Genomic DNA, 18,529 nt, shown 5'->3' with positions numbered 1-18,529 from the left:
TAATTCACCTTTGTTGAATCTACCTTACAAAAGATTGTTGTTAAGAGACAGATCAAGGGATCATTGTGCATATTCTGTTTTTAGCCAGACATTTGACACATTTATGGAAAAGATGAAAACTGGATTTGATTTTAGATTGTGAAGGAAATTTAAAAACATTGACTTCAGCTTTATTCAAAGATTAGATTTGGTTAAAGCAGTTGAACAACTATGCCCGAAAATTATTATTATTATTTTTTAGACAGAGTCTCGCTCTGTCACCCAGGCTGGAGTGCAATAGCGCGATATTGGCTCACTGCAACCTCTACCTCCTGGGCTCAAGCAATTCTCCCGCCTCAGCCTCCCAAGTAGCTGGGATTACAGGCGCTCGCCACCAGGCCTGGCTAATTTTTGTATTTTAGTAGACGCAGGGTTTCACCATGTTGGCCAGGCTGGTCTCGAACTCCTGACCTCAAGTGATTCACCCACCTCGGCCTCCCAAAGTGCTGGGATTACAGTGAGCCACAGTGCCCGGCCCCAAAGAGTATTTCTTAATGGCTCAGTGTTAGCATGGAGGAAAGAGCTGACGATACACCACTGGCCTCAAACTTAAGCTCTAATACTTAGAAACATCTTATTACTGATTACTTAGATGAAGACTGGAAGATAGTTTAGCCAGTCTAGGATGGAAAAGTAAAATATTTGGGTCAAAAAATCAGAATCTATCAACCTGGGCAACATAGGGAGATGCTGTCTCTACAAAATATATAAAAAAAAATATTGTGACGCATAGTAGTGCACAATTGTGGTCCAACCTACTTGGGAAGCTGAGATGGGAGGATCACTTGAGCCCAGAATGAAGGCTGAGGCTGCAGTTAGCCAGGAGCATGCCATTGCACTCCAGCCTGGGATGCAGAGTGAGACCCTGTCTCAAAAAAAAGGGGGATCAAGATGGGTAGGAAAGATGCAAAAACATTAAGAACCTCTGTGGAAGTTCAAAATGCACGAAAACTGGCTGGGAGCAAACATGAATTTTTCCTTTAGGATGCTGCTTAGCAGCCTCTCTTCCCAGTAAAAAATCTCTTCAGACATTGCCAAATGTCCTCCAGGGCACTGGATTTCCCCTGTTGAGAACCACTGAGGTAAATTGATGTACTACTAGAGGAAAGACCTAATGAACTTTTGTCGACAGTAAATGCAATCTAAACATTGCCAGCAAAGGTCGCAAAAGAAATGCAATCCAAGAACGCATGATTCCTACCAGTAAGAGTAACTAATAACGACTGCTCACTCTGTACCTGGCACAATGCCAAGGCCCTTCCATGGGCATCCTCACTTAACGCCCACATGACCTATAAGGTAGGAATATAATTGTCTCCATTTTTCAGATGAGGACACCGATGTCTAGGGACATTAAGTGACTTGCTCGAGGTCTCACAGCCCAGGTGATAGACCTGAAGCTGTGTCAGTCCAGAGCCTGCCCACTGCCCACTATGCAATGAGAGTTTCACAACCATATACCAGGTGCGCACACACAGGAAGCAGCCAGTGCCCTCCTCGTAGACCTAGAAATGACTGAGAAGTCAGACGTAAGTTGCAAGTGACCCAGAGAGTCTCCAGAATCCCAAAGACTTGCCCTACAACTGAAGTCCCAGCCTCCAGTCAACTCACTGACTTAATTCATACAAAATCCTAGTATGTTTATTCTTAATAGGATAATAGAGTGACTTTTAGAAAGATTGTCAACAAATAGTTAAGAGCATGCAGCGGCACTTCAGGGGTTAAGTTTCGGTTATCTGGAATGGTTTCCGTTTGGGGACCCCAATCCTTGATCATTGTGGCTCCAGGTCCAGACGTGGAACTCACCAGGATCAACACTTCCCCCCGCCCCGCCCCACCCAACCCCCCACCCCCGCACCCCCCGCAAATGACTGAGAAGCTACAAGGGATGCCTGAGCCCAGGGGGTTGCAGGTGGGCGTGACCTGTCCCCTCCTCTCCCCTAGTGGCAACCTTGCAGCTTGAGTCTGCCGACCTGCAGAGCTCCAGGAACAACTTGGAGCACCACACGCAGGAGATGGGCGTCAAGCGGCTCACTGTGCGCCGCGGCCAGCTCTTCTACCTCCGGCTGAGCTTCAGCCGACCCTTCCAGTCCCAGAGCGACCATATCACCTTTGTGGCTGAGACCGGTGAGTTTGCCCTGCCCCAGGGCCCCGCAGGTTCCCTCTAAATGAGGGCATTAACAGAGTCTGCCTGCAGGGCCCCTGCCTTTCCCACCTGAGCCGCCGGCCACTCTCTTGTCCTGGGAGCCCCAGGCCCCCTCACGCTCAGGATCCTGTTAGTGCCGTTGAGGAGAGATTTGGTCAACTCCTCAAACTGAGCTTGTGGCAGTTCACAACCAACCTGTAGATACACAGCAAGCACTGTGCTAAAACTTTACACACATTAGCTCAGGTAATCCCCAGGACAAGACTTTCAGGTGGTACTATTATTTTAAAAACGGAGGCCTGGCCGGGTGTGGTGGCTCAAGCCTGTAATCCCAGCACTTTGGGAGGCCGAGAGGGGCGGATCACGAGGTCAGGAGGTGGAGACCATCCTGGCTAACATGGTGAAACCCCGTCTCTACTAAAAATACAAAAAACTAGCCGGGCGAGGTGGCGGGCGCCTGTAGTCCCAGCTACTCAGGAGGCTGAGGCAGGAGAATGGTGTAAACCCGGGAGGCGGAGCTTGCAGTGAGCTGGGATCTGGCCACTGCACTCCAGCCTGGGCTACAGAGCGAGACTCCGTCTCAAAACAAACAAACAAACAAACAAACAAACAAAAAAGAAAAAAAACACGGAGGGCTGGGGATCTTAAATGGTTTGCCTGAGGACACTCAGGGGCAGTAAAAGCCAAAAGCATTAGCAAGTGGTTGGAGAAGGTGAGGGTCCTTCCAACCCCCCTGGAATCACATATCACACAGGTTTTTGGACCCTCACTTTGGGGTCATTCTCTCCCACACAGGACCCAAGCCCTCAGAGCTGCTGGGGACCCGAGCCACATTCTTCCTCACCCGGATCCGGCCCGGGAATGTCTGGAGCGCTTCTGATTTCATCATTGACTCCAACTCTCTCCACGTTTCCCTTTTCACACCAGCCAATGCAGTTATTGGCCATTACATTCTGAAGATAGAGCTCTCTCAGGGCCAAGGTCACAGTGTGACTTACCCGCTGGGAACTTTCATCCTACTTTTTAACCCTTGGAGTCCAGGTAGGATGTGCTCACAGCTTGTAATGCTAACCTGATCCATTGGGAAGGCCCTGTGAGGTTCTTTGGAAAAAGCCCAGAAAATAAATCGCCACATAGCTATGCAATGTATGCTCTCACAAAAATCATCCTTACAAAGAATTTCTAATGGCATGAGGAAAGTATTCATGGTGTGATGTTAAGTGAAAACACTGGAACATTTCCTAATATGATCCTAATTGTATTAAGTATGCATGCACAGAGAGAGAGAGAGTGGCTAGAACACACCAAAACATAATGGTGGGTGTCTCTGAGTAGTGGGAATGAGCAGTTTCCATTGTCTTCTTTCCATCCATCTGTATTTTATGAATCTCTACAAGAAACCAACCCTATAATCAGTCACTTTTACAATCACGAAAAGATCGTTGTTTTTTAAAGTACACATTATATTTCTGGCTTCTAGAAAAGCATATAGTAGACCTTTAAGGGGGTCCAGTCTTAATTTCTGTTGCTATCAACCCATCAACTGCTCCTCCTGTTTTCCAGAAACACATTGTCATTACTGTTTTTTAATTTTATTATTCTGTTTCTCGGTTTGGGGTTTTGCCCCCTCCACTACTCTTAACTGCCCAGAGGACGACGTCTACCTGCCAAGTGAAATACTGCTGCAGGAGTATGTCATGCAAGATTATGGCTTTGTTTACAAGGGTCATGAAAGATTCATCACCTCCTGGCCCTGGAACTATGGGCAGGTAACACTGTCACCCAATGTGGGCCTGGGGTGGGCTCCTTAAGGCTGGTCCTTACACAGCCCTATTATATAAGGCTGTTACATTACACCACCCTCATGGAGGGCCACTAATACAGGTGAGGGTGTGAGGGGCTGGGCCAACTTCACATCCAGTGAGGGGGCAAGGAAGGGGTGGATATCTTTCCTTTTTAGCTTTTAACATTTTATTATGAAAACCTTAAAACATAATCAAAGTAGACAGGCTACTACAGTGAATCTGCCTGTACCCACCTCTCGGCTTCAGGAGTGATCGATGTATCATGAGTCTGTTTCATCAACACTGGGGGTTTGTAAACTACAGCCCACAGACCAAATGTGGCCTACTGCCTGTTTAGCCCATGAGCTGAGAATAGTTTTCACATTTTTTAATTGTTGAAAAGGAATTTTAAAAGAATAATATTTTGTGATGTGAACATTATATGAAGTTGAAATTTCAGTGTTCACAAATAGCATTTTATTGCAACATAGCCATGTTTATTCATTTAGATGTAGTCTGTGGCTGCTTGCATGCTGCATTGGCAGAAATGAGTTATTAAGACAGAGACCTTATGGCTTGCAAAGGCTAAAATATTTACTATTTGGTTGTTTACAGAAAAAGCTTGTCCTTCTTTGGTCTGTACTCCTCTGCCTCCACCCTCGCTCCCCACTCCACCACTAGATTTTTTTTTTTTTTTTTTTTGAGACTGAGTCTCGCTCTGTTGCCCAGGCTGGAGTGCAGTGGCATGATCTTGGCCCACTGCAACCTCCATCTCCTGGGTTCAAGTGATTCTCCCGCCTCAGCCTCCTGAGTAGCTAGGACTACAGGTGCGAGCCATAATGCCCAGCTAATTTTTGCATTTTTAGTAGAGATGGGGTTTCACCATGTTGGCCAGGCTGGTCTCGACCTTCTGACCTCGGGTGATCCACCCGCCTCGGCCTCCCGAAGTACTGGGATTACAGCCACAGCTCCCGACCAATTTTTTTTTTTAAGCAAATTACAGATACTGTATCATTTAATACAGTGACACTTCAGCATATTTAATCCAAATAATACTTCAGAATATAATCGTGTAAAAGATGATGATTCTTTCTGCAAAACTTAATCAGAATAAATGATTGTAACTGAAAAAAAAAAAAAAGAACAGTAATTCTTTAATAACATCCAATATCCAGTCAATGTACAGAGGGGGACCTTGGCTCTGGGCAACATCTCCACTCTCAACCCCTGCAGGCATGGTTTCTCCCTCCCATTGCCACCTCAGTCCTGCCCACAAACTCCAAAAGGGAAGAGGTGGGGGAAGCCTTGCTGAGGGAGAGCACGTTTTCCCCATTCTCCAACCATGGCGACCTGTGACCCTCTTTGAAACTGAGACAAATACCTGTGCATTTGGCAGCCAAAGGGTTGTAGCAAACATTGTGCATGTCTACCATGAGCCCACTCTGGCTCCTCCAGGGCCGCAGTGTCTGCTCTGAGCTCCTCTACCTGATTTCAAGACTGGCATGCCTGGCCCTACATTGATCTCTAGACTTTTTCTGCTCTGATCCCTTCCCTGCTCCTTCAAGTCCTCCAGACAGGAGTCTGTCTAAATCCTTGGTACCCACCATGCTCAAAGACCTCAGGTAAATGTGCCCACTCTCCTCTTCCTGTCCACCCAATCCATCAATGCCCATTGGCACCAAAGCCCTCTCTCATCTATTCAGCCAGCGGGGACCGCTCACTCTCTGAATTCTGCTTCCATTTTTCATCAGAGCCACACAGTTTAGTTTTTCAGAATTTCAAACCTCATACATTCCCAATTTGATTTGTACGTTCTTCAAAGGCAGGACCTTGTCTTATATTTAGCGCCCTTCCCCCATCCCCACATCCCCATATACCTGCCATCCCCAAAAGTTTGTTAGTGACTTAAAGTTTCAGAAATCTAGACATTTGCTCCTCTTTTTTCTCCCTTAAAATCACTGGGAAGTTTGAAGAGGACATCATAGACATCTGCTTTGAGATCCTGAACAAGAGCCTGCATTACCTAAAGAACCCGGCCAAAGACTGTTCCCAACGGAACGACGTGGTGTACGTGTGCAGGGTGGTGAGTGCCATGGTAAGGATGGATGCTTCCCGCCGTCTGAGGACAGTCTGAGCTTCCCCGGGAGCTGTGGAAATTCACCCATCTGTCCTCTGCAGATCAACAGCAACGATGACAACGGCGTGCTGCAGGGGAACTGGAGCGAGGACTACTCCAAAGGGGTCAGTCCTCTGGAGTGGAATGGCAGTGTGGCCATCCTACGGCATTGGTCAGCCAGGGGTGGGCAGCCTGTGAAGTACGGACAGTGCTGGGTCTTCGCATCTGTTATGTGCACCGGTGAGCGAAAGATCACTCACTTAGGGGTGTGATTAACTTCATTTTCAGAGAAGTTAACTGTGGCTCATAAAGTTTCCGTAGCTTGCCCATGGCCCCACAGCTGGGGGTGGTGGGCACCCAGGCCCTGAGCCAGCACACCATACAGTCTCGAGGGAGCCTGTGCATTTATGTGAGAGGGGGGTTGACCTGTGGCAATCACCTCACAGTATCCTTGATGGGTCAGTCAGACTGTTATAACTGTCGTCTGGAGAGACAGCTTGTGGTCCCGAAACAGAAACCCAGTGGCTTCTTTCTGCCACCAGCTCAGGCATCTCAGCTCGAGATGAGCCTGGCACGGAGGGGCAAGTGGAAGTAGATGGTGTGAGATAGCTGACATCACCCATAGGCAGAGCTAGCAGCTCCCAAATGCTTCACTGAGAGATCCTTGAGCAGTTATCATTATAGACTTGCCACTTTGCTGACTACCCTTAAAGAACATCAATGTTTTATGCAGTATCAATTATTTACAATTCAGTGCAAAGTCGTTGAGCAGATCATCTGTGAAGACGAGAGAAAGATGGAGAGTACTTGTCTCACCCTTGCAAGGCCAGAATACCTTACACAGGCCTGTCCTGCTACATGATGGAGCTTGATAAACGTTTGCTGAACTAACAGGGTGACTCTGAGTTGGAGAAAGGAGAAGCAGAGAATGGGGAGGACAGAGACCGGAGCCAGAGACAAGGGCAGAGGCTTTTTGGAGAGGGGCAGCAGAGGCTGGCAGTTATATACAGGTGCTGCAGACACAGAGGAGGTTTAAATCTGAGTGTTTGAATCCAGTGACCTCACTTTGCTGAGGTGTGAAATCTGGTGACCTCACTGTGCTCAGGTGTGAAATGAGGCTAGGGCTACTCTGGCACTCAGTCTTCTCGGTTGTTCCGTGGGCTGGGAAGTCCCCAGGCTGTGGCTAGGTAGGTGTTGTGGAGGAGGCCTGGGATGAGCAGGAGAAGGACAAGGTCCACCACCGTGCTCCATTTCCAAGCCTCTCCCCACTCCCAGGCCCTTGAGTTATGGGGCCACTGCACACTGGGGGAGCTGCCCCTGCCAAGCTTCCTCTGGCCGCTTCCAGCCTGGGTGTAGCTCCCATGCCTGCTAAGGATCTGTGACAAGCCAGGAGCTGTGCTGTGAGTGGGCAGGTGACGGTAGACAGGCGGCCCTCTTGGGGGCTCTTCAGTGAACCAAAACAAAAGGATTCGTCACTCTCATTAGTCCTTTTACTTTTCAAAGCTGTGTAATCCTCCTGGCAGCCTCAGTAGACACTGTCTGCCCCTCCTGGGAGGGAGAGGAGTGGAATAAACCTCTCTGAACTCCTCGCCATGTTGGCAGATGTCAGGACCCACGTCCCTTCAAGGTCACACCTGGCTCTTGCTGGCTCTTGGCTTGACTTCATCTGGCTCTGGGCAGGCAGATGTGTGTGTGTGTGTGTGTGTGTGTGTGTGTGTGTGTGTGTGTGTGTGTGTGTGTTGGGGGTAATGTCTACACTGTGTGACTAGATTTGCAAATCGTAACTCAGCTTTTAAAAGCCTTTGTAGCAGTATCACGAGAAGCCACAAGGGGGAGCTGCTACCTTATTAAAGACGGTTGCTGGTTCTGTGGTTCCCCTTGTCGTTGCTGACGGTTTCCACGGTCTCTAGAAGTCTATCTTGTCCCTCTATCCGTTCTGTAATTTCTTTCATACCTCCCCCTACCTCTTGTCTTTAAGTAGAATTACAGATCCCAAATTTCAGAACTAGGGTGGGAGGAGGGCGATAAAATAATCTGTACAACAATCCCCTGAGACATGTGTTTACCTACGTAACAAACCTTCACGTGTACCCTCAAACATAAAATAAAAGTTTAAAAACATTGTCAGAACTAAAATTTCAGCCTCCTGAGTAGCTGGGACTACAGGCACGTGCCACCACACCCTGCTAATTTTTTTTTGTATTTTTAGTAGAGATGGGTTTTCACCATGTTGGCCAGGCTGGCCAGGCTGGTGGTCTCAAACTCCTGACCTCGTGATCCGCCTCTGCCTCCCAAAGTGCTGGGATTACGGGTGTGAGCCACCGCGCCCGGCCCTCTGTTTTTAACTTGGAAAGTTGCTGAGTGGAAAGACTCCTGAATGATAAATTGGATTATTGTTAACTGTTGTTTTAAGCGATCCTCAAATGATTCCTTTCTCCTTGTGGGATGTTGACCACCGATGGGGCAGCAGGGCTCAGGGACTGGGTGTGGGGCTCTGGGAATAAAGGAGTTACTGGTGTGGTTCCCTAAGCGTCTTGGCTTTCTCTCCTCCAGCTTGAAAGTTACAAATTATGCATGGAAAACCAATAATTTTGCCTGAAATGAACTAAGCGATTCTCTATACTTTATTTTTCTCTTTAGTAATGAGATGCTTAGGTGTTCCAACCCGTGTTGTTTCCAATTTCCGTTCCGCGCACAACGTGGATAGGAACTTGACCATCGATACGTACTATGACCGAAATGCAGAGATGCTGTCAACTCAGAAACGAGACAAAATATGGTGAGAGGCACTATCTTGAACGGCTCTCTGCTCTGTCCCAGGGAGGGCAGGAAAACTTTGACCTGGTTCTCCCTGACCCTTGAGGCAATATTGCAAGATTGCCCTGAACATTGCTGCTAATGCTCAGAGAAGAAGAGAAGAATTCCGCAACCCAGGAGGCTGTTCTGGCTAATTAGGTCATCACATTTAACTCATTTCAGAGATAGAAAACAATGGGATAACATTCTGAGGCCTCAACCACATGACTAGCTGGGCATCTTCTGAACACTGACCTCAAAAGTCTTTATTCATCTTCTTCTTCCTTCCCTGAGTCTCTGTTTGTACCACTCTGTTTTCCCAGAAGTCAGGGAGAACCTGGACTGACTGCCTCTGTAGACCTCTTCTTGTCTCTCTTGACTTCTTCCTCTCCCCGCCCCACTCCCTGTCTGCATACATGTGTGCGTGTGTGTGTGTGTGGATCTCTGTGCATCCCTTTACTTGTGTATCTCTGGTTTCTTTTCCTGGTTCCTTTGTTCTTCTCAGCTCTACTCTCAAAACTGGTTTCCTGTTTTTCCTTTTCTAGCCAGTTTCCAGATAAGACTTTTTTTTTTTTTTTTTTTTTTTTTGGGACGGAGTCTCACTCTGTTGCCCAGGCTGGAGTGCAATGGTGCGACCTCAGCTCACTGTAACCTCCACCTCCTGAGTTCAAGCGATTCTCCTGCCTCAGGAGGCAGGAGTAGATGAGACTACAGACATGTACCACGATGCCCGGCTAATTTTTGTATTTACTTAGTAGAGACGGGGTTTCGCCATGTTGGCCTCGAACTCTTGACCTCAGGTGATCCACTCGCCTCGGCCTCCCAAAGTGGGGGGTTACAGGCCTGAGCCACCGCAGCCGGCATCCAGGTAAGACTCTGAGTTGTGTGAGAACTACCTGCTCTCCTAGGAGCCCCCTCCCTCTCTGAGTTTCGATTTTCTTGTCTGTAAAATGAAGATAACGTCTACTTCACAGGGTTGCTAGGGTGAGATGAGATCAATGCTGTTAAGGAGGGCTTTTCAGCCTGGGATCCACAGATAGACTCCTAGAGGTCTGAATCGTCTCTGATTCAGGAAGCAGTGCTGTATCTGAGCATGTGTAACTTAGGTACAGTTCTGTCTTTGAATGCGTATCTTGAGTCTAATAATGAGAAAACATCAGACAAGCCCAAAATGGGCGCTACTCTAGTTTTAAAAAATAGATAAATAACATAAAGACTGTTTTCATTAAAAGCCCAGACTTCACCACTAGGCAATATCTCCATGAAACAAAACTACATTTGTACACCTTAAATTTACGAGAGAGAGAGAGAGAGAGAGAGAGAGACTCTTTTCAAATCCCAACGTAACAAAAGAAAGAAAGGTGGAGGAACTGTTCCAAGGTCAAAGCAGACAACACGCTGCATAGCTGAATGCAGTGTGTGACCACAGATGGCACTGCGTACCGCATGGGAAAAGAAGGCTCTAAACAACGTCGTTAGATCAACTGACAACATTAAAATATAGACAGTAAATTAGATGAAGGCATCATATCAATACCCAATGTGCTAGGGTTGATAAACTATACAATCCCTATTCTTAGGAAATACACACTGAAGTGTGTATGTGTAGATATCTATTCATGTCCACACTGAAAGAAAGCAAATGGGGCAAAATGTTAACAACAGATGACTTGGGTAGATGGGTGTTCTTTGTACCATTCTTTTTTGTTTTTGTTTTTTTGAGACAGAGTCTCGCTCTGTCACCCAGGCTGGAGTGCAGTGGCGCGATCTCAGCTCACTGCAAGCTCTGCCTCCCAGGTTCACGCCATTCTCCTGTCTTAGCCTCCTGAGTAGCTGGTACTACAGGTGCCCACCACCATGCCCGGCTAATGTTTTGTATTTTTAGTAGAGACGGGGTTTCACCATGTTAGCCAGGATGGTCTCGATCTCCTGACCTCGTGATCCACCCTCCTTGGCCTCCCAAAGTGCTGGGATTACAGGTGTAAGCCACTGTGCCCAGCCTGTACTATTCTTGTGACTTTTAGTATGAAATTACTTCCTAACAAAAAGTAAGAAAAAGAAACAATGATATAAATCACTCCACATAGTGCCTGGTACCTGGCAAAACCTCAGCTAACGTGAGTCCTTGTCTGCTTACTCCCTCCTGCAGGAACTTCCATGTCTGGAATGAGTGCTGGATGATCCGGAAAGATCTCCCACCAGGATACAACGGGTGGCAGGTTCTGGACCCCACTCCCCAGCAGACCAGCAGTGGTGAGTGAGGACCACTGCAACAGGCTCTGGCTCTGTGGGGAGGCAGATTAGGGTGACTGGCTGTGGGAGCAGGAGACGAGGGAAGAACAGCGTTTTCCACGGCACCCTCTTCCCGAGGTCCCAGCTGACACAGCTTCAGATCAGGAATCTAACTCTACCGTTGGCAGCGGGGTCACCTGGATGGGTCACTGGGCCTCAGCTGTGTCCTTACCTGTAAAGTGGAAAAGCTGATGATCAGCACTGCCACTTCACAGGGTGGCTGTGAGGGTCAGATGAATTAATAGGAACAAAAGTGCTTGGTAAACTGGAAGATATCCCATGGGTGAGAGTCAGCGGTGCCACTGCCTGTCCCATCTCCACCTCCCACAGCCACAGCCACAGCCAGCTGCCCCTGGCCCCAGTGTCAGTAGCCTGTTGCCTCCACAGGGCTGTTCTGCTGTGGCCCTGCCTCTGTGAAGGCCATCAGGGAAGGGGATGTCCACCTGGCCTATGACACCCCTTTTGTGTATGCCGAGGTGAACGCCGATGAGGTCATTTGGCTCCTCAGGGATGGCCAGGCCCAGGAAATCCTGGCCCACAACACCAGTTCCATCGGGAAGGAGATCAGCACCAAGATGGTGGGGTCAGACCAGCACCAGAGCATCACCAGCTCCTACAAGTACCCAGAAGGTGCCGGGCTGGGTATTTGGGGAGAGGGCTGGTTTAAGCTTCTTTGTGATGCTCCCTAGCTGGGGTGGCTCCAAGTTGAAACCGTCACCATCTAATCACCTTTATCCTCATGGCAAACTCCTAGGGGTCCTTCCTGGATCCCAGGCATGTGACCCTAAGTAGGGTTACCAGCAAATAAAAATATAGGATGCCCAGTTAAATATGAATTCCAGATAGATCCAAGTAAACAAATATTTTATTTGTGTAAGTATGGGACATACAGCATTTGGCACATACTTATTCTAAAAAGTATTCACCAGCACTTTGGGAGGCCGAGACGGGCGGATCACGAGGTCAGGAGATCGAGACCATCCTGGCTAACACGGTGAAACCCCGTCTCTACTAAAAAAATACAAAAAACTAGCCGGGCGTGGTGGCAGGCGCCTGTAGTCCCAGCTACTCGGGAGGCTGAGGCGAGAGAATGGCATAAACCCGGGAGGCGGAGCTTGCAGTGAGCTGAGATCCAGCCACTGCACTCCAGCCCGGGCGACAGAGCGAGACTCCGTCTCAAAAAAAAAAAAAAAAAAAGTATTCACTGTTTATCTGACATTCAAACTGGGTATGATTTTTAATGTATAAGTATGTTCCAAATAGTGCATGGAACGTACTGTACTAAAAATCATTTGTTGTTTATCTGGAATTCAAATGTAGTTGGATGTCCCGTATTTTAACTCCACCCAGAGTGGTGCCACTGTCTCCCTACGTCCATGGCAGGAGGGGTTGTAGCAAGGAGATCGGTGGAGTTGGGGGGATGGGCCCCTGGGCCTATGGACGGGGTGGACACCCCCACGGAGGGCGCGTGTGTGGAGTCAGGCTGCCTGAGTACTGAACAGGGCTCTGCTGTGCCCTGTGTAAGACTGGACACAGTTTACCACCCCTGTGCCTCCATTTCCTCATCTGTAAAACGGGGTAACAGTCCCCTGGACGGCTGTTGAGAGGGTTAAATGAGTGTCCACAGAAAGCACTGGGAATCGTGCCTCTGGGACGTAGCAACTGCGCCAGAGAAGTCCACAGGTGGGGGTAAGTGTGGGTTAAGCTGTTGAAGGCCACACAAATGTTTCTTATGATTAGGCATAATCGAAGCCTGTCAGTAACAATCTGAACCTGTGATCAATTAAGCAGCTGACCAATCGTTACCTGCTCCTCCTTGCTCTTGCTACCCAAATAAATATGAAGGGCGGTAGACGCTCAGCGGCTGCCTTTGCTCACTAGAAGCAGGGAGCCCTTTTCTTCTTTTCTTCTTTTCTCTTCTTCTCTCCTTCTCTTCTTCTCTTTTCTTCTTCTCCATGCTAGCCTTTCTTTAAAACAGTTTCTTTTGTTTTTTACCATTTCTACGTTCATCCCTTCCTTCAGTCTTGTAATGATGGTCTCAAGTAGTAACAATTGTAACTGTGGTAATGATGGTCTCAAGCGGTAGCAGTGGCAGTCAGCCACATTAAGCCTCCATGTTGAGTAGCCCCCATGGGCAAGAGAGGAAGCTCTTTAGCTCTTTTTTTTTTTTTAAGATGGAGTTTCACTTTTGTTACCCAGGCTGGAGTGCAACGGCGAAATCTCGGCTCACCACAACTTCTACCTCCTGGGTTCAAGTGATTCTCCTGCCTCACCCTCCTGAATAGCTGGGATTACAGGCACCCATCACCATGCCCAGCTAATTTTTGTATTTTTAGTAGAGACGAGTTTCACCATGTTGGTCAGGCTGGTCTCAAACTCCTGACCTCAGGTGATCCACCCACCTCAGCATCCCAAATTGCTGGGATTACAGGCATGAGCCACCATGCCTGACCGAACCTCTTTTTTATAAGTTTTGAGCATATATTTTAGCTGGAGGGGTGCTGGGTAGGGAGAGAAGCCTCTGGCTTCATGACGATGATGATAGTGATGCTTGGTGGTCATAGTGATGGCAGAGAACAGTGCTGAGTGCTTGCAGCCAGCAACTCATTTAGCCTGACGTTTTTGGGATTCCTTATAAGGAAAGCAGATATCATCCCCAGGTTACAGATGACAGAACAGAACACAGAGATTAAAGCACTGTGACAGAGCAAGGATTTGAACCCAGCAAGTGGCACCTGAACCGCACGGCCTCCCTGTGCTGCTATTCCTGTGCCTTGGTGCCCTGGGAAAGTCTCCGGTCCTCCCCACCCCTCCCCATGCATGTCTCTCCCGTCTCTCCCTTCTGCAGGATCCCCTGAGGAGAGAGCTGTCTTCATGAAGGCTTCTCGGAAAATGCTGGGCCCCCAAAGAGCTTCTTCACCCTTCCTGGATCTCCTGGAGTCGGGGGGTCTTAGGGATGAGCCAGCGCAGCTGCAGCTTCACCTGGCCAGGATACCCGAGTGGGGCCAGGACCTGCAGCTGCTGCTGCGTATCCGGAGGGTGCCAGACAGCACCCACCCTCAGGGGCCCATCGGACTGGTGGTGCGCTTCTGTGCACAGGCCCTGCTGCATAGGGGTGGCACCCGGAAGCCCCTCTGGAGGCACACAGTGCGGTTGAACCTGGACTTTGGGAAGGGTGAGTATGAGGCAGGCGTGAGAAGGCACCTACGGGGAGGGGAGCTGTGGGGCCCTGAACACAGTGGGGCGGGCCCAGCCAGATCACACAGAGACCCCTTCCTCTGACACACACACCTTCCGGGCAGTGAAGCTGCCAGCTACTGTACCTCTGATGCCACCCTACCAGGCAAGACGCAGCAGTGAGCCCTGGGGGCAGTGTGTGCGTGGTGGGACACTGTCTGTCTCTCACACACACAATTTTACCTCTCACATGAAAAATTCTAATTTTTCCTGTCTCACATCTACATGTCCCCCCTCTCTCTGGTCCATGTCCTGGACTCAAGGTGTCTTTTGTATGTCCTTAGAGACACAGTGGCCACTCCTCCTGCCCTACAGCAATTACAGAAGCAAGCTAACGGACGAAAAGCTCATCCGTGTGTCTGGCATCGCTGAGGTTGAAGAGACAGGGAGGTCCATGCTGGTCCTAAAAGATATCTCTCTGGAGCCTCCCCACTTGTCTATTGAGGTAGGCATCTGGACACAGGTGGGGGCTCTGAGGCTCTCTTACTCACCCAATCCAGGGGCTGGGGTGCAGCAGCCAACAAGACACTGTTCCCACCTCATACCACACCGATGGCTCCAGCACAGTATGGTGTGGTCTTGTGCTCTGTACCAGTGAGTTGGGGTGAAGGGTGTGAAGGCTTCTCAAAGGAGGTACTATTTTTCAGAGGATGCATAGGAAACCGTATAGAGAAATGAGATGGCTGTGAAGGCATTTTAAGTAAGGAAATCATTTTGCAAAGGCAAACAGACAGGAAAGACAGTGACTAGGAGATGAAGTAGAGAAGACAGATTTAGAGACTCCACAAAGTCAAATTCAAATGATGACCACCAGCTAAGCACGGTGGCTCATGCCTGTAATCCCAGTGCTTTGGGAGGCCAAGGCGGGAGGATCGCTTGAGCCCAGGAGTTCAAGACCAATCTGGGAAACATAGCCAGACCTTGTGCTACTTAAAAGTTTTTCAAAAATTAGCTGGTGTGGTGGTGCATGCCTCTAGTCCCAGATACTCGGGAGGCTGAGGTGAGAGTCTGGGGAAATCAAGCCTGCAGTGAGCTGAGATCATGCCACTGCACTCCAGCCCAGACAGCAGAGTTAGACCTTGTCTCAAACAAAACAAAACAAAACAAAACAAAAAACAAAAGGTGAGTATTGACAAGATTGAGGTGGCAAAAAGGGAAACAAATGAAAGTGAACTTCAGATGCCTGAGGGGCCAGTGAGGCCACTGCACAAAGAAGGAGTTTCAGGCGAAGGAAGGGTGAATGGAAGAAGCGGGTGCGTTCCCCATCTCCTGCTACCAGGCTTTTCCTTCCCTGAAGCCTGGTTTCCCCACCTGCCCCTCCCACTCGGAAAGACTTGCCCACTGCCTAGTCTAAACCTGGCTCTGTACCTGGAGGCTTCTTCAACAGCACGCCCCTCCCCACCCCAAATGAGAACTGGGCAGCTCCAGACCATGTATCGGCTGGCCTACCCCAGGGTTTTCATCCAGGCACACTGTCAGGCTGTCAGGCCAGCTGACGCCAGGCAGCCTCTGTGCTGGGGCAAACAGCGGGCAGAATTGCAAGTGCAGACATAAGCCTGGGGCTGCGGCCAGGGCCCTGCCGTGTACCTGAAGCAAACATGGCAAATGCCAGGTAGGTTGCTAATTGGTCCCCATCAGTAAGGGACCCATAGATGATTCCACAGTTATTTTAACCTGTTCTACTTTGACACCCTAATGAGGGTACAAGGGACTTGGTATTTTTGTTTGGATCCCAGGTAAGTCAGGTGTGTTCTTCCTTTTCCCTGAGTCTCTGGCCCAGCCAGAACAAGCCCCTAGTATGATCTGGGTGGTCAGAGCTCCTTTCAGTTCAACACGTGCTTACTGGTGTCCATCATCTGGCCGGCACTGTTCTAGGAACAGGAGCTCCAGAAATGAGTAGGAAGGATGCCTGCCTCCCACTCATAGGCCACGGCTGTGCTGCCCCATGACACAGCACTGAGCACACCTGGAAGAACTCGAGTGCATGCCCTGCTGATGTTTATGAAGACACAGCAGTATGGTGAAAGATCCTGGGCTGGGGTCTGGGACACCCAGGTCAGGTCCTGGCTCTGCCACTAACACATCAAGGGGCCTTGGCCTCATTGTTTCCTCAGTGATGAGTGTAAGGGCAGGATGACATCACTGATGGCACTTGGGTGGCACACATGACACCACTTCCTTATCCCCCACCTGTGTTAGATAGGAATCAATTGGGATCCTTTGTCCTCAGGATCCTTTTTAACACAGCCTTCCTAGTAGCCACCCACTGGAGCTGGCACTCCCATTGAAATCTTGTGGACATCTTGAACTAGATGGTGGGGAGGGAAACGGGTTTCAGCTTGGTGGCAATTGCTGATTGGTGGTGGCTCCTTGGAGTATTGCGACCTAAGACAGGCCTGTATATGTGTTAATCTCAAGTACTCTCAGCTCACATTCCTCCCTCCCCACTGTAGCACATTAGCTCTAAGCCGCAGTGCGTGGTGGTCGCCAGGGACCTGGGGGTGGGGATAACTGAACCAGAATGCAGAAGCGAGGCCAGTTGCCGGTGGAATCACTGACCTCTCTCCACACAGGTGTCTGAGAGGGCTGAGGTGGGCAAGGTACTGAGAGTCCACGTCACCCTCACCAACACCTTGATGGTGGCTCTGAGCAGCTGCACGATGGTGCTGGAGGGAAGCGGCCTCGTCAGTGGGCAGATAACAAAGGAGTAAGTGATGCTTCTGCCTACCTCCCCCTGGCTGGTCTCAGAAAAGGGGTGCCCCATGGCATCACAGGACCCCCCCCAATCCCCTGTGCGGTGCCTCTCTGCCCCCACTTTCTCACCCTCCTCAGGAAAGGCTGAGCTCAGTGGTGGTGGCGAGTGGGAGCTTCTCACCCACCCAGAGGAGAACCAGATCACCCCTCCTGCCAGCAGGGACTCCTTGAGGCTCTCACAGGCCCTTTCTGACTTTCAGCCTTGGGACTCTGGTGGCCGGACACACCCTCCAAATTCAACTGGACCTCTACCCGACCAAAGCTGGACCCCGCCAGCTCCAGGTTCTCATCAGCAGCAACGAGGTCAAGGAGATCAAAGGCTACAAGGACATCTTTGTCACTGCGGCTGGAGCTCCCTAAGCCCCGCCCTCCGGCTGCCCTCTCTGGCACCCCTGCTCCACCTGACTCCTTTCTACTCCTGACTATGTCATCTTGGCTCCACCTCTGTCCTCTCTCCAGCCTGCCTGGGAGTGAATGAAGCTCTGTTAGAAACATCGTGTGCTTTGGGAAGAGACAATAAAGACGTCTTTATTTATTACCAGCATTCTCAAGCCACTTATTGCTCCTGGCTGATCCTCTTGGCCTGGCTGCCAGCTCTGTGGCTGAACCCTCCCTTCCCCTCCTGTCCTCTCTCTCCTCCCTTAAGAGCCTCAACCACAAAATAAGCCCACCACCATCCCCTCTAAAGCAGCCTCTCTGGAATTAAGGATCCCAGGTCTCTCCATTTACACTGTCTTAGTGAGCCTGCGGGCAGACGATGGAGGGAGGCCTGGGGAGGGCAGCTTGGATGTGCCGGAGGACAGCAATCCTGTGCCGACTGGCCAGAAGCTGCCCAGCAGGACTACTCTGCCCCCAGTCTAGAGTATCCTGGGAGGCACAGGCAGCCACCTTTCCACACACGTTCATTGACAGACAGGATGACTGGGAAGCACTGCATAGCTGGCTGCTGTTTAGCAACAGCCTCACCTGCTATCCCTGTCCCCGCCTTTGCCTCTGGCTCCCTCACCCTCATCTTGTGTTCTTCCCCATCATCCCAACTCTCAGCCTCTCTTCCTGCTTGTGTGTGTGTGTGTGCTCTCTCTTTTTTTATTTAAGACAGTTTCCCTCCTGTCGCCCAGGCTGGAGTGCAATGGCGCAATCTTGGCTCATTGTAGTCTCCACCTCCCGGGTTCAAGCGATTCTCCTGCCTTAGCCTCCCGAGTAGCTGGGATTACAGGCGCCCACCACCACACCCAGCTAATTTTTTTGTATTTTTAGTAGAGACAGTTTTTCCCTATGTTGGCCAGGCTGGTCTTGACCTCCTGACCTCAGGTGATCCACCCACCTTGGCCTCCCAAAGTGCTGGGATTACAGGCATGAGCCACC

General features: G+C 49.7%; 1 protein-coding gene across 1 annotated transcript in view; it reads left to right on the top strand.

Moving 5' to 3' along the window:
• Positions 1-17,700, top strand: part of LOC104678483 (protein-glutamine gamma-glutamyltransferase Z) — a 46,414-nt gene extending 28,714 nt beyond the window's left edge. The window contains exons 2-13 of the mRNA XM_030930734.1: positions 1,984-2,166; positions 2,981-3,226; positions 3,836-3,954; positions 5,936-6,064; positions 6,148-6,325; positions 8,726-8,864; positions 11,031-11,134; positions 11,561-11,803; positions 14,022-14,348; positions 14,695-14,855; positions 16,984-17,117; positions 17,365-17,700. Of these exons, the coding sequence (XP_030786594.1) occupies positions 1,984-2,166; positions 2,981-3,226; positions 3,836-3,954; positions 5,936-6,064; positions 6,148-6,325; positions 8,726-8,864; positions 11,031-11,134; positions 11,561-11,803; positions 14,022-14,348; positions 14,695-14,855; positions 16,984-17,117; positions 17,365-17,524 (2,123 nt within the window). The 3' untranslated portion in view covers positions 17,525-17,700. The remainder of the gene's footprint in view (positions 1-1,983; positions 2,167-2,980; positions 3,227-3,835; positions 3,955-5,935; positions 6,065-6,147; positions 6,326-8,725; positions 8,865-11,030; positions 11,135-11,560; positions 11,804-14,021; positions 14,349-14,694; positions 14,856-16,983; positions 17,118-17,364) is intronic.
• The last annotated feature ends 829 nt before the right edge of the window (positions 17,701-18,529 follow it).

The sequence above is a fragment of the Rhinopithecus roxellana genome, chromosome 5 (genome assembly GCF_007565055.1).
Source record: "Rhinopithecus roxellana isolate Shanxi Qingling chromosome 5, ASM756505v1, whole genome shotgun sequence".
NCBI classification, from domain to species: domain Eukaryota; kingdom Metazoa; phylum Chordata; class Mammalia; order Primates; family Cercopithecidae; genus Rhinopithecus; species Rhinopithecus roxellana.
Note: the sequence above shows the minus strand (reverse complement) of the source record. Positions and strands in the feature narration are given on the sequence as shown.